At 44.0% G+C, this 14,420-nt stretch overlaps 1 protein-coding gene across 1 annotated transcript in view; it reads left to right on the top strand.

The window, feature by feature from the left end:
- LOC126430853 (follistatin-related protein 5-like) overlaps positions 1–14,420 on the top strand; it is a 221,283-nt gene that overhangs the window by 40,094 nt on the left and 166,769 nt on the right. Inside the window, exon 4 of the mRNA XM_050090429.1 lies at positions 11,965–12,109. Within this exon, the coding sequence (XP_049946386.1) occupies positions 11,965–12,109 (145 nt within the window). The remainder of the gene's footprint in view (positions 1–11,964; positions 12,110–14,420) is intronic.

Genomic DNA, 14,420 nt, shown 5'->3' with positions numbered 1-14,420 from the left:
TGCATTGTGTAACATGTTTCTAAAACTTCGCTTCTTTTCTTCTTCGGACTTCTGTAAGGAAACAACTTCTTGGTAGCTCAGATAGTTACTCAACAGGAAAACTGAATAAGGTGGTACAGTGGTAAATAAATGGACTTGCATTTGGGAGGACGGTGGATCAATCCCCTTCCAAACATACAGATCATTTATCTACGGTTATCCTAAACCTCTTTAAGAAAAGCTTAAGATGTTTACTATGGAAAGAACATGGTCTGTATCCTTGGCATTCTTGTTTTAACCGGTCTTGTGTACGTACATCATGACTTCATCTTTAACCCAGGTCCGCTTTCCCTGGAACATATTCAACATTGGCAGATCGAAAATCTGACCTGCATTTAGAGAAGGAAGCAACACAGCGACTTCTGCTTTACTTCGCAGCGGAGCTCACATTTATCGAGAATGTCGTGCACAGTAAACGGTCCCATAGTGACTGAAAAAAACAGTGAATGCTAGGATGTCCTAAATTACAGGTCAATATCGTTGACACAAGGTTGTTGAAGGATCCATAAGCATATTCTAAGTTCAAGCCTTGTGACGTTCCTGGAGGAAAACAGGTTTCCCCTCAAAATATCAACACGACTAGAAGAGAAACCACTCTCCTTCCTTTACTCATATACGGTATACACTGAGGTGACAAAAGTCAAGTTATAGCGGTATGCATACACACAGGTGGCGGTAGTATCGCATACATAAGATACAAAAGGGCAGTGCATTGGCAGAGTTGGTATTTGTACTCAGGTGATTCATGTGACTTCGAGTGCGGAGTGGTATTGGAGTTAGGTGCGTGGGACATTCCGTATCGGAATTCGCTAGAGAATTCAGTATTCTGAGATCCGTTATGTCAAGAGTGCACGGAGAATACTAAAGTTCAGGCATTATCTCTCGCCAGGGATAACGCAGTGGCTGACAGCTCTGACTTGTCGACCGAGAGCAGTGTAACAGACTAACAACAATGCGTCAAATAACAGCCGAAAACAGTGTAGGACGTACGACGACAGAATCGGTTAGGACAGTGCTGCGAAATTTGTCGTTAATGCGCTATGGCAGCAGACGAGCGACGTGAGTGCCTGTGCTAACAGTACATCGTCTTCATCGCCTCTCCTGGGCTCGTGACGAATCAGATGGACCCTAGACTACTCGAAAAGTGTGGCATATCATTTGATAAGAGCTGATGGTGTGGTTCGAGTGTGGCGGAGACCCCACGAAGGCATGGACCCTAGTTGTCAACAAGGCATTGGTAGTCGTAGCCCCATAATGGCGTGGACTGTATTTACGTGGAGTGCACGAGATCCTGATTATGTTAGGCTTCTTGGAGACCATTTTCAGTCATTCATGGACGTCCTGTTGCCAAGCAGTGATGGCATTTTTATGGATGACAATGCGTCATGTCACCCAACCACAATTATTCGCGACTGGCTTGAAGAGCGTTCTAGACAATTTGAGCGAATAATTTGGCCACCCTTATGTCCGGACACGAATCCCATCGAATCTTTATGGGACATATGAACCTGCACTGGCAACACCTTCGCAATTGTGGCACTGGTAGCATGGCTTAGTATTACTTGGGAGAATTCCAGCGACTTGTCTAGCCGATGCCACGTAGAGATGCTGCACTACGCCGGGCAAGAGGAGATCCGACACAATATTAGAAGGTATCCAATGATTTTTGTCACCCCAGTGTATTGCAGGAGGTAAATTCAGGTTAAAAGAAAGATTCCGTCTTCCGGAATTACTTAGATTACACTGTACAACATTGTCAACTATTAACGAAGATTCGTCATACTGAGTATCTTCCCGGATATGTCTTTGATTCTGTAAATATTTGACTTACAGCACTCAACGCATTATACTGGACGGTAAATATTCTATAAAAGCAAAACTAATATCGGATCCCAAGAAAACGTAGCTCCCCTAATGTTTTTAATGTACATGAACTACTTACCAGTTAAGATCATCAGTAATATCCCATTGTTCGATGACTTAGTTATACGCAGGAAAGTACCGTCGTTGGACAATTGACAAAGTTTAACACTTGGAGAAATGAGGTTCCAAGTGTGTTCCGAGAACAGACAGATTCAACTTCAATTTCGATAAATCCAATCGTTCCGTACAGCACGCAACTTTGGAGATTCATGACTGGTTCGTTGGTACCATTCTTCTAATACCTGATCGGGTTTTTATTGCCTATTTTGATTCTGGTAACTACGTATTTTCGTTGAATTTATGGAACCACTACAAGCAAATAGGTTGCTGTTGCATCATGGTTCTCAAATTCTCTTTGAACATGTGAAGGTTTCACAAGAATGGTGATTCTCTCCAACATGGAAATCGATTACACACACATCAAAAAAACTTGTGCATCACCCCGGCTACCAGAACTTCTGATGATAGACGTTGACTGTGGATATTGTACCACAGACACGGTCCCTTGACTGTTCAGAGGTGACACTAAACAAACCCAAAGATGTAAACAACCATGCATGAGTAGCGCCTATTCCACGGAAGCGGTCCGACAGCCGATCAGTTCCAGTTATTCCACCAGGAAGGAGGAAAACTGCTCGTGTTGTCTGTAGTTCAACCATGCCTACACTGTCAGTAACGCGGTTCGATCGCGTCCACATTATTCATTTGTGCCAGGAAGGGCTCTCAACAAGGGAAGTGTCCAGACGTCTCGGAGTGAACCAAAGCGATGTTGTTCGGACATGGAGGAAATACAGAGAGACAGGAACTGTCGATTACATGCATTGCTCAGGCCTCCCAAGATCTACTGCTGCAGTGGATGACCGCTACCTACGGATTATCGCTCGGAGCAGCCCTCACAGCAACGCCTCCATGTCGAATAATGCTTTTCGTGCAGCCACAGGACGTCGCGTTATCACCAAAATTGTGCGCAATAGGCTGCATGACGCGCAACTTCGCTTCCGTCGTCCATGGCGAGGTCCATGTTTGCTATCACGACACCATGCTGCGCTGTAAAGATGGACCCAACAACGTGCCGAATGGACCGGTCAGGATTGGCGTCACGTTCTCTTCACCGATGAGTGTCGCTTATATGAGTGTAGCATATACCTTCAACCACACAATCGTCGGAGTCGCGTTTGGAGGCAACCCCGTCAGGCAGAACGCCTTAGACACACTGTCCAGCGAGTGTAGTAAGGTGGGGGTTCCTGATGTATGGCATTACGTGGGGCCGACGTACGCCGCTGGTGGTTATGGAAGCCGTTGTAATGGTTGTACGATACCTGAATGCCATTCTTCGACCGATAGTGCAACCATATCGGCAGCACATTGGCTAGGCATTCGTCTTTATGGCCGACAATTCGCGCCTCCATCGTGCACATGTTGTGAATGACTTCCTTCAGGATAACGACATCGGTCGACCAGAGTGGTCAACATGTTCTCCAGACATGAACCCTATCGAACATGCCTGGGATAGATTGAAATGGGTTGTTTGTGGACGATGTAACCCACCAACAACTCTGAGTGATATACGCCGAAACGCCATTGAGGAGTGAGACAATCTGGACCAACAGTACGTTGATCAGCTTTTGGATAGTATGCCACGACGAATACAGGCATGCATTAATGCAAGAGGACGTGCTACTGGGTATTAGAGGTTCCGGTGTGTACCGCAATCTGGACCACCACCTATGAAGGTCTCGCTGTGTGGTGGTAGAACATACAATGTGTGGTTTTCATGAGCAATAAAAAGGGCGTAAATGATGTTTATATTGATCTCTATACCAATTTTCTGTGCAGGTTCCGTAACTCTGCGAAGAAAGTGGCCATCTCAGATCTAATTTCCCACGGTGGTATTTGTATTGAAGATCTCATCCGAAGAACGTCAGTAATCGACGTTAGCTGATCTGCGTTCTACTGCTAACGAGGGTTGAGGCACTTCTTCCCCGGGTGCAGTAGAATAACTGTTAGACGCGCAGCTTTCTGTTCCCGATTTTTCGCCTATACCCTTGCAGCACGATCCTAAAAAGCTGGCAATCGAGACACGTCGTATGCAGGATGGCGATGAGTCACATACGTATACTCTTTACCCTCACCTTCCTAAATCAAGTTTGTCGGTTGGTATATCTTGTAGTGCTGAGTCCTGCATTCCTGATGGTGTCGATGGTGCGAAAACAGCTGCTGAGGACTTTAGTGCTTTTCCTAGCATTCCTCCGACTCTAGACGTAACCCCTCCTGAACCACCCAAAGGTGAGGAAGTCGCTGAGCCTTTTAGTGTTCCAATGATTCAACAGCTGCAAATTGCGGCAACCGTAAATTTAACTGTTTGCTTGACGCTGGAACAGCCTACTGTTGTTGATCCCAAGGAGGTGACTGGTGGCCAGATCCAGATGTTTCGAAGCCTGTCACCTCTTTTGTACGTCGATGTTAACTGCATGGATCCCATGCCGCAGGGTGGACCTCTGAGGCTTCTTGTTTGTCACCTAACATGCTTAATGTTTAAGAACCGCCCACGCCCACTGATGCCGTATTGTTTCATAGTCGCAGCAAACAACGCGTCCTACCTGACCGCACCGTGGCTCAAAAAGAACACACATGAAGATATCAGAGGCGGGGGTTCTATCCCTCACCCTCTGATTCGTCTACTGACTCAGTAATTGCTCTTGACGCACACTAATAACGTATTTCAGTTGGTCAGCAGATCGAATTCTATTTCTAGTTGTTAAAATATGTAGCCTTGTAAGTTTCTTTCTTTGAATGACAATTAGGTGGGATTGGAAATTCAGCTAGTTTCACTGCGGAATTTTATCTATGATTCGTGTTCACATGTCGTATTGCCACAATAAATGCATTTCATTCATTTCCTCTGCCTGGTTTACTGACTATGCTTAATGTGTCCACAGAATGTTCCCAGAGGACAGCCTTGTTTTCTACAGAGGGCATTCCCATGTAAGGGATTAAGCTTCTTGACAATGGTAGAAGTGTAGGACGTACATTTGTTACCTGACCTTGATTCTGATTTTCGTACAGTCCAGTACTGGGCGCACTTCGGGCCGTTCCCGATTTTATATGGAAGAGGTGGTCTAATTGTTACATTAAGCTTCACAGAGTATTCTGATAGGAGCTGATTTTAACTGTGCGTTGCGTTCTCTAGAGCAGTCGTCCAGTTCCAATTTCCATTGGGAATTGAAAGATTTAGATCGTTCCTGGAAACTGCTGACGTATCCGTCTGTAAATACCCGACTATTGTTATATTTACCTCTTTTACTGCTGCATATAGCAGCAGACTTAACAAAATTTATTTATTGATCGGATGCGTGATATGATTTCGACTCTCGATGACATCCCCGCTAGCTTCAAGAACCATTGTGCAGTGGCTCTTAATTTAAATCACACTGAATGCTGAATTGGGTGCACGTGGAGGTGTTCCCGGAAGTGTGTGACTAGTCTCCGTTCAACTGCGAGATACGCCTCTAATTTGGAATGGTGGGTTCAGCTGGCAAATCCACGGCCCCGACAAACGTTGATACGATTTTGAGACGATTCAGCATTGACAGAGAGCGGGAATTTCGGCGAACGCAAGAATTTTACTACTCTGTCTTATGTGACCTTTAGGAAAGTGCTCATCAGACTCTTCTACGGATTTCAGACTTCAGGCGTTTACAGGTCCGGTTATTACTATTGAAGGAACAAATGGAAGAGTTAAGGATGCGCCCCAAACAGTGTGCCGAGATAGTGGATGAACTGATTTTTCTGTATCGTCTGATTCGATATCAGACTCATTGTCGAGGAGCTTGTATCACGTCTGTCAAAAGTGAGGACGTCAGTGTAGTGACGGAAGAGAAAGACATATTGAACGCTCTACATCAGTTCTGTGTTGGGCTGTATCAGGTACCCGTTTCTGCCGATATGACATCCGATTTATTTGCACTGGCTCTGGAAGTTAGATTTTCACTTGCTCATAATGCAAAGTGTTTTGTGCTATTCTGTCGGACGATGTCCTTACTATAGGAGTACTTTAACGTAAGTCGTTAGGACTGAATGATCTGCCAAAGGAGTTTTATGTGCGTTTTTGGTCTATGTCGAGTACTCCGTTTATAATGCCTTTGAGCTAAATGTTGATAGGAGTGTTTGCGCTCGACTCGTTTACAGTTCGAAAAATTGTGTTAATTCTTGAAAGTTGTGGTCGGGTAGCAAATGATAAATTCATCAGATTACATTATTGAATTATGATTATAAGACTGTGACGAGGGCGATGAATAGCCATCTGTCTGCGTTTCTGACAATCAGAGTTGTATTACCGGCCATACTGCTCTGACCGTGGTAGCTGAATGTCCTGATGCTATATCGGTGGCCACTGTTGCTACTGTTCCTGGTGCTCCAGCTTTTTTGAATTTTGACGAGACTTCCCACTGGCTGAGCCATGGCTTCCTGTTGCAGGTACTGGAAGCCGTTGTGTTCATAATCGAAGCGTACAGGTTCTTGCTTAATTTGTTCATGGGCATCCAAGTCTCGAAGACGGTCAGTGGCCAACTAACACCCAGATTACCATTCCTAGGGGTTTTCTTCGGGGAAGTCCACTTCCAGTGTAGTTATTTGTTGTACCACTTGAGCCGCTGCTTCGAAGAATTGTCGCTGAGTTGCAAAGATGGATTCTCTTGAGTAAGAGACTCTCGATGCGTTCATGTATACACGCGCGGAAGATGTGATGGTGTTACTCTGTTCTCCTGCTAAGGTTCCATTGCTCAAGGCTACGTTTGTTGTCTTTTGCCTTGCATCTGGTGCCCGCATCAACGAAGGCAAATGTCGGTTAATGAAATGACGGGGTTGTGGTAACGCTATCACTTCATGGGTGTCAGTGGTCAATCCCTGGGAGTTATAATTGATATATTTAAACTTCAATTGGCTACAATTAATTGTATGTCAGTTAAGAAGAAGATACAAGGAGCAGTGGTGGAACGGCGTTCCCTTAACCTGCTTTATAAAGTTCTACATGGTTGAGATATTTTCCCTTCCTGCAATGACTACTAGGAAACTAAAACCGTCGTCTAGTGGCTTTTTATGGGATCATTACATTTTCGATTATGATAAGAGGTATCTGCGTGTAAACATTCGCTCGGCAGATTTGGTACTTCCTGATACTCAAGGGGAAGCGTCTGTGTTATTTGTTCGGCGCATCGTGTTGACTATCTCTCACGCAGTCGACACATTCACGTCTCGGTTACTTTCCCGTTTGCAGCAGGGCAGTCTTGATCTCCCTGCCGATATTGGTCGATTGAAATTTCCGTTAAAAAGGGTTCAAATGGTTCTAAGCACTATGGGACTTAACATCTGAGGTCATCAGTCTCCTAGACGTAGAACAACTTAAACCTAACTAACCTAAGGACATCACACACATCCATGCCCGAGGCAGGATTCGATCCTGTGACCGCAGCAGCAACGCTGTTCTGGACTGAAGCGCCTAGAACTGCTCGGCCACAGGGGCCGGATTTCAGTTAAAACATGTCCGCGAATTACGTTGCTTTCAGTCATTTTCTGATATCCTACAGAGTCAGCATCTTACTTGCACATTTTTGTTAATGCGCAGGAGAGGGATTGAGTGTATGGCACCTTTTAAACGGGAATCGCTTAAAACTTTTAGGTTTCCTGCTCTACTACTGGCAGTTTGGTCCGCATACTAGCAAATGGTGTCCAATTTGATCACCTCCAATGAGCGTTAATTACGAATTGGGCTTAGTGTCACGTATTGATGAGGTCGCTGTCTGAATGAGGTGGCTGTCCCGTCACAGATACTTTACAACATAGATTTACCTGTCAGTGTCACTAACTGAACTGGTACTGGCTTAAAAACAGTTAGCGTTTGTAACTCGATCCATTGAGACTGCCTTTATGGCTGATATCACGTTGTGTCCTAATTCCTCCCGCTTTCTGAGGTTTAAGTAAAATACAACTGCGTGCTATTGGGGCACTATGTTCACTACATTGTAGATGGAGAAGGCGATACGAACTGGTTGTGTTGGCAGAAGAGCGAACACCGTGTTACTAGCGGAGGCCGATATGCACACGTTTTAGTTCACGCAGGCTGGCGTGAGGAAGGAAGGACTATACTGACGTGAGGTCTGGAACATGACGAGGAATTAGAATTCAGAAAACGGACGGAATTAGTTTGATAACTTTAATCCATTAAAGATGAACGTCGCTCTTGACCGTACATGATTCACAATATTATCTGTTCAGAATACATTCTTGAAGAATATGGCGCCTTGCTAGGTCGTAGCAAATGACGTAGTTCAAGGCTATGCTAAACTGTCGTCTCTGCAAATGAGAGCGTATGTAAACAGTGAACCATCGTTAACAAAGTCTGCTGTACAACTGGGGCGAGTGCTACGGAGTCTCTCTAGACTAGACCTGCCGTGTGGCGGCGCTCGGTCTGCAATCACTGATAGTGGTGACACGCGGATCCGACGTATTCTAACGGACCGCGGCCGATTTAAATGCTACCACCTAGGATGTGTGGTGTCTGGCGGTGACACTACAGAACTCACTTGCCTTCAGCCAGTATATGACCACTACGTAATGGAAGAGTTTGCGCCTGCTACGGTATCGCGATTTATTCGCCAGTATGTTGAACTTTGTACTTCGTCGTCAAAGTACCGGTAGAGTTAGCCGGTCCTTGTGGTCATGGCCCCTTTTCAGGTATATTGTTTCACAATTTGTTTCATTTTTGTGGCCCTTTGGACTTTTTTCAAGTAAAAATAATAGTTGCAGGAAACGACTGAAAAAGGGATAAAATTCTTGTTTTTTGTTTGGCAAGTATGAAAGTGGCGGTGCCATGTAACATTAACACCGATGGTGTTTTTTTTATTTTTCTGAGAAGCAACTGTAATTTGGAACAAAAAGGCAGTAAAAAGGACGTAAAAATATGGTAAGTGTAAAAAAAATGGGGTTATCGTCTTTGACTAACGAGCGATTACTTTTAGAGCTGGAATGCGACCCCAGCTACTGCTTAAATCGATTGAAAATCATCAACAATGGAGACCGAAGGCTTCCAACGTAGGAAGTCACCCTCATTATGCTAATGGCCTTCTCATAGCAGGTGGAGAAGCGAACACATGTTCAGCTCACTCTCTTTCCCTTGGGATCGGATACTGTCCCTAGATGGATGAAGCATCAGCAAATAACAATGGCATGAAAACCAGAAGGCATCGGGAACAATTGCATGAAAGACCTATCATGTGTAGTCAAGTGACAGCAGGCCCTTAATTGAAACAGAGACGTGATGAACTCTCCAGTGACAGAAGATTTCCAATTAGTTCCCTATTCGGACTGCCGGGAGGGGAATATAGAGTGGAGGTGACCATGGGAAAAATATGTAATTAGCAAGGAAGGGACAACATTCAAAGAAACAGCATGGAGTGTCAGAAGTAGGAAAGAGAGTGAGCTTGCCTAAAGAGTTCTACGTCAGGGTTGTTCTCATCAGATTAAACAGCAAACCAAGGCTAACAACGATAGTTCACCTTTAAATGCCGAAGTCGCAAGTAGAAGATGAGATAGAACAAGAATATGAGATTATTGAACGTGCAATTCAGTATGAAAATGGAGATGAAAATCAAATAAGGATTGGAGATCGGAACCCGATTGTAGGGAAAGGAACAGCAGGAGGAGTTAAGGGAGAGTATGGGCTTGTAAATAGAAATGAGAGAGGACGAAGACTAATTGAATTCTGCAATACATTTCGGATAGCAGCGAATATTCTGTTCAAGAAAAGCAAGAAGAGGATGTACACTTGGAAAAGAACAAAAGACACTTAAAGATTCCATCTGGATAACATCATGGTAAGACACAGTTTCCAAATGAGACATTGGATTGTAAAGCGTACCATGAACAGTTATAGAATGAGATTACAATTAAATAATATGAAGAATAGAATACAGTTCAAGAGAATCGTATGGAAGAATGAATGTAGAAGGAAGTGGGGTACTAAAGCACTCAGAAATTATGAGTCGCGTTTTAACTTCACTAACGATTTGGGTACTGCGGTTAAGTAATCCCACAGTGGGCACTTCAGTTTAAAGATGGAAGGACATCTCCAAAAAAAAGAACAATCACAGATGCTGTACAGAAAAAAAATTGTACAAGGAACGTAACTGCGGGGAAACCGTGTGTAGCTGATCGATGAAAGAATGAAGCACCAAAATTCTGAGGATAAGATAGAAATACTGCTCCATAAATCCCTTAAGATTGAAGTAAATAGCAAAACAGGGCAGCCAAGACGAAATGGCTGCCGGAAAATTGTGAAGAATCGGCACACACAACAGACAAAACAACCTCGAAATTATAAACAGAGGTGGTACCATTTAGATTGCAATATAACTTACGTTGTCATAGGAGAGAGTGGGTAGGTGGAAAGAGTACATTGTGTGCTGCTGTGAAGAGGAAGCTTTGTCTGATAACGTGACTGATGAAGAAATTCGAGTTGACACGGAAGACGTAAGGAACGCAGTATGAGAGTCAGAATTTAAAATATCTGTGGGATAGATAACAGTCAATCGGAGTTTCTAAAACAATTTATGGAAGGAGCAATAGAACGACTATTCAAGTAATTGTGTAGAAAATATTATGAGACGTGACGTCAGACTTCGGGGAAAACATCATCCACTCAGTTCCGAAAATAGCAATGGCAGATACGGAGGACAACTATCGCATAATAAACTTAACATCTCAATCAACCAAGCTGCTTACAGAAATGACAACCAGAGTTGTGGAAATGAAAATTTGGGATCTGTTAAGTGTCGACTAGTTTGGCTTTAGTAGAGAAAGGAAGTTCTGACGTTGTGCTTGCTTGATAATGGCAGCTAGTCTGAAGAAAAAAACCAATAGAGGCTCATTGGATTTTTCGACCCAGAGAAAGCGTCCGTCAATGTAAAATGGAGTAAGATGGTTGAAATTCTCAGAAACATAGAAGTAATCTGTATGGAAGGACCGGTAATATACGTATGTATAAAAACTACGATCAAAAAATAAGAAATTCTCGAATTAAAAAGTTGAAAGAAACGGATGCAGTTTTTAGTTCCTTCCGTTCAACCTTACATCGAAGAAACAATGAAAAAAAAAAGCTCAAGAGTTGGATAAAAATTCAAGGTGAAAGGCTATCAAAGATAAGATTCGCCGATGACATTTCTATCCTTAGCGTATGTGAAGAAGATTTACAGTTTCTGTTGAATGGAATGAACGATGTAATGTGTACAGAGCATGGCGTCTGCTTAGAGACAACAGTCAGGCCTGCCGACGGTGAAGGTACCCGTTTCTCGAAGCCGTCGCGTAATTGTGGCGAAAATGGTATGCGATGGAACCGGACATTGTAGATAACCATTTTGATAACGGCAATGAGCTACTCTTCCAGTACCTTGACCTTCAACATAGAGAAGAATCATGTCGGTGTATTCTGCAAACGTGTACTCAACCACGTTGCTCTAAAACTAACAGACACGTGAACAAGGCTCGAACCAAGTCAGAAGGGTAGGAGAGACGTCAAATGATATCAGCCGATCCGACGTCAGCATCCCCTTCCCCCGCTGAGACTACACTGCTGCGTACCTACCCAGCAAATACGTTTTCAAACGGCTGTCCTGGTCTAATTCAAAACACTCATTCTTCTCTACAAGCCCCGGCAGTTGTGCCGAGCGGTTCTAGGCGCTTCAGTCCGCAACCGCGCGACCGCTACGGTCGTAGGTTCGAATCCTGCCTCGTCTATGGGTGTGTGTCATGTCCTTAGGTTAGTTAGGTTTAAGTAGTTCTATGTTCCAGGAGACTGATGACCTCAGATGTAAAAGTCCCACAGTGCTATTTGAGCCATTTCTACAAGCCCTAGATTGTTGTATGAGGAACTTTTGTGCAGGTGTATGTGTATGTATGTATGTGTGTGTGTGTGTGTGTGTGTGTTACTTGGTACATGTGTGTGCGCAGGCTGGCCGCTCGGACGAGGCGGGCCTCGAGGCATCGGGCGACAGCGGCGGCTGCCAGCTGGGCCACATGCTCGCCTTCGACGACGCGGACGGCGACGGCCGGCTCAGCCTCAGCGAGTTCTACGCCGCCTTCAGCAAGCTCTACAGTGAGTGCCGCCCTGCCCTGCCATCCGCTCCGCTCACTCACCTCCCATTGCCAGCTGCTTATCGGTGCTAGAATGCTGTGTTATAGCCTGGCTTCTGTATCTACGTTACTAAACGGTTACAACGATCACCTGGTCCCATTTTAGATTCCTTGCAATGGCGCCGGCCGGTGTGGCCGAACGGTTCTAGGCGCTACAGTCTGGAACCGCGCGAACGCTACGGTCGCAGGTTCAAATCCTGCCTCGGGCATAGATGTGTGTGATGTCCTTAGGTTAGTTAGGTTTAAGTAGTTCTAAGTTCTAGGGGACTGGTGGCCTCAGTAGTTAAGTCCCATAGTGCTCAGAGCCATTTTTGAACCTTCCAATGGCAACAAAAATTCTGTTTTTCGTATTTCCCTAGTGTTATTGACATAATATCAAAATTTAAAATGCTGTCGTAGTCAACGCAATAATAAGTATAGCTCAGGTGTTACAGTTATAAACTGAGCGTATGTGTTGATGTGGTTAACTCATGCGCACAAATTACCCACACTATACTCATCCAGTATTTAAGAACGAGAGATATTACGGAATTCCATATTTTCTGGAGACTTTTCCAATAGTCTGTGGGTGACTAATCGAAAACTAATAAAATGAATTTAATTACTGTTTTATGACTTCAGAAACGAAGGTTTTACGTAATTTATATTTGAAACATAACTCATGTGTAAAGTTCGAAACTGTTTTGTACGTTTTGTACATGGTGTGGATTGCCGATTTTGCAGTTTTCATACCCCTACACCTACTTCTAAATGTATGTTTATACTCTGCAAGCCACCCAACGGTGTGTGGTGAAGGGCACTTAACGTGCCAATGTCATTACCTTCCTTTCCTGTTCCAGACGCGTATGGTTCGCGGGAAGAACGTTTGCCGGAAAGCCTCCGTGCGCCCTCGAATCTCTCTAAATTTACATTCGTGATGTCCTCGGGAGGTATAAATAGGGGGAAGCAATATATTCGGTACCTCATCCAGAAACATACCCTCTCGAAAGCTGGACAGCACGCTACACCACGATCCAGAGCGTCTCTCTTGCAGAGTCTACTACTTGAGTTTGCTAAACATCTCCGTAACGCTATCACGCTTACCAAATAAACCTGTGACGAAACGCGCCGATCTTCTTTGGTTCTTCTCTATGTCAACCCGACCTGGTACGGATCCCACACTGATGAGCAATACTCAAGTATAGGTCGAACGAGTGTTTTGTAAGCCACCTCCTTTGTTGACGGACTACATTTTCTAAGGACTCTTCCAATGAATCTCAACCTGGCACCCGCCTATCCAACAACTAATTTTATATGATCATTCCACTTCAAATCGTTCCGTACGCATACTCCCAGATATTTCACAGAAATAACTGCTACCAGTGTTTGTTCCGCTATAATATAATCATACAATAAAGGATCTTTCTTTCTATGTAGTCGCAATGCATTACATTTGTCTTTGTTAAGGGGCAGTTGCCACTCCCTGCGCCAAGTGCCTATCCGCTGCAGAACTTACTGCATTTCGCTGCAATTTTCTAATGCTGCAACTTCTCTGTATACTACAGCATCATACGCGAAAAGCCGCCCTGTGGTCATACAGTCCGAAATCTGGTGTCCTACAGATAAGGGACGGACCCCATAGAATCATAGAAATTAATTAAGCGAAATGAAAATGTTGCAGAACCGAAATGAGTTACTGAATTACAATTAACAGAGGTAGCCTAATGAAGCCTGGCAATATGGGCAGCACACGATTCACATAGACAAATTAATGAGAGGAGGGTTCATCTAACACATAACAGAAACAAGTGGTCATTATTATATTCAGGTTCATTATCGAAAAGCAAAACACAAGGGTTACCTATTGATATTAAGAATTGAACGATTAAGGGAAGATATCTGTATGGTGCGAAAATTGGCAATAGACCCTAAATAATGAAAAATGTGAGGCATCCACATGAGTGCTAAAACTAATCCGTTAAACTTCGGCTCCGCGATAAATCAATCAAAACTAAAGGCTGTAAATTCGACCAAATACCTTGGAATTACGGTTACGATCAACTTAAATTGGAAAGATCAAAATAAGTTGTGGGGTAGGCGAAATAAAGACTGCGTTTTATTGGCATAACACTTATAAGATGTAACAGATCTACTAAAGAGACTGTAGTCCTCTTTTGGAGTACTCTATGCCATGTGAGACCCTTACCAGACGGTATTACCGGAGTACATCGAGAAAGTTCAAAGGAGGGCAGCGCATTCTGTATATAGAGAATTAGGGGAGAGAGTGTCACGGG

The sequence above is a fragment of the Schistocerca serialis genome, chromosome 1 (genome assembly GCF_023864345.2).
Source record: "Schistocerca serialis cubense isolate TAMUIC-IGC-003099 chromosome 1, iqSchSeri2.2, whole genome shotgun sequence".
In the NCBI taxonomy this organism is placed as follows: domain Eukaryota; kingdom Metazoa; phylum Arthropoda; class Insecta; order Orthoptera; family Acrididae; genus Schistocerca; species Schistocerca serialis.
Note: the sequence above shows the minus strand (reverse complement) of the source record. Positions and strands in the feature narration are given on the sequence as shown.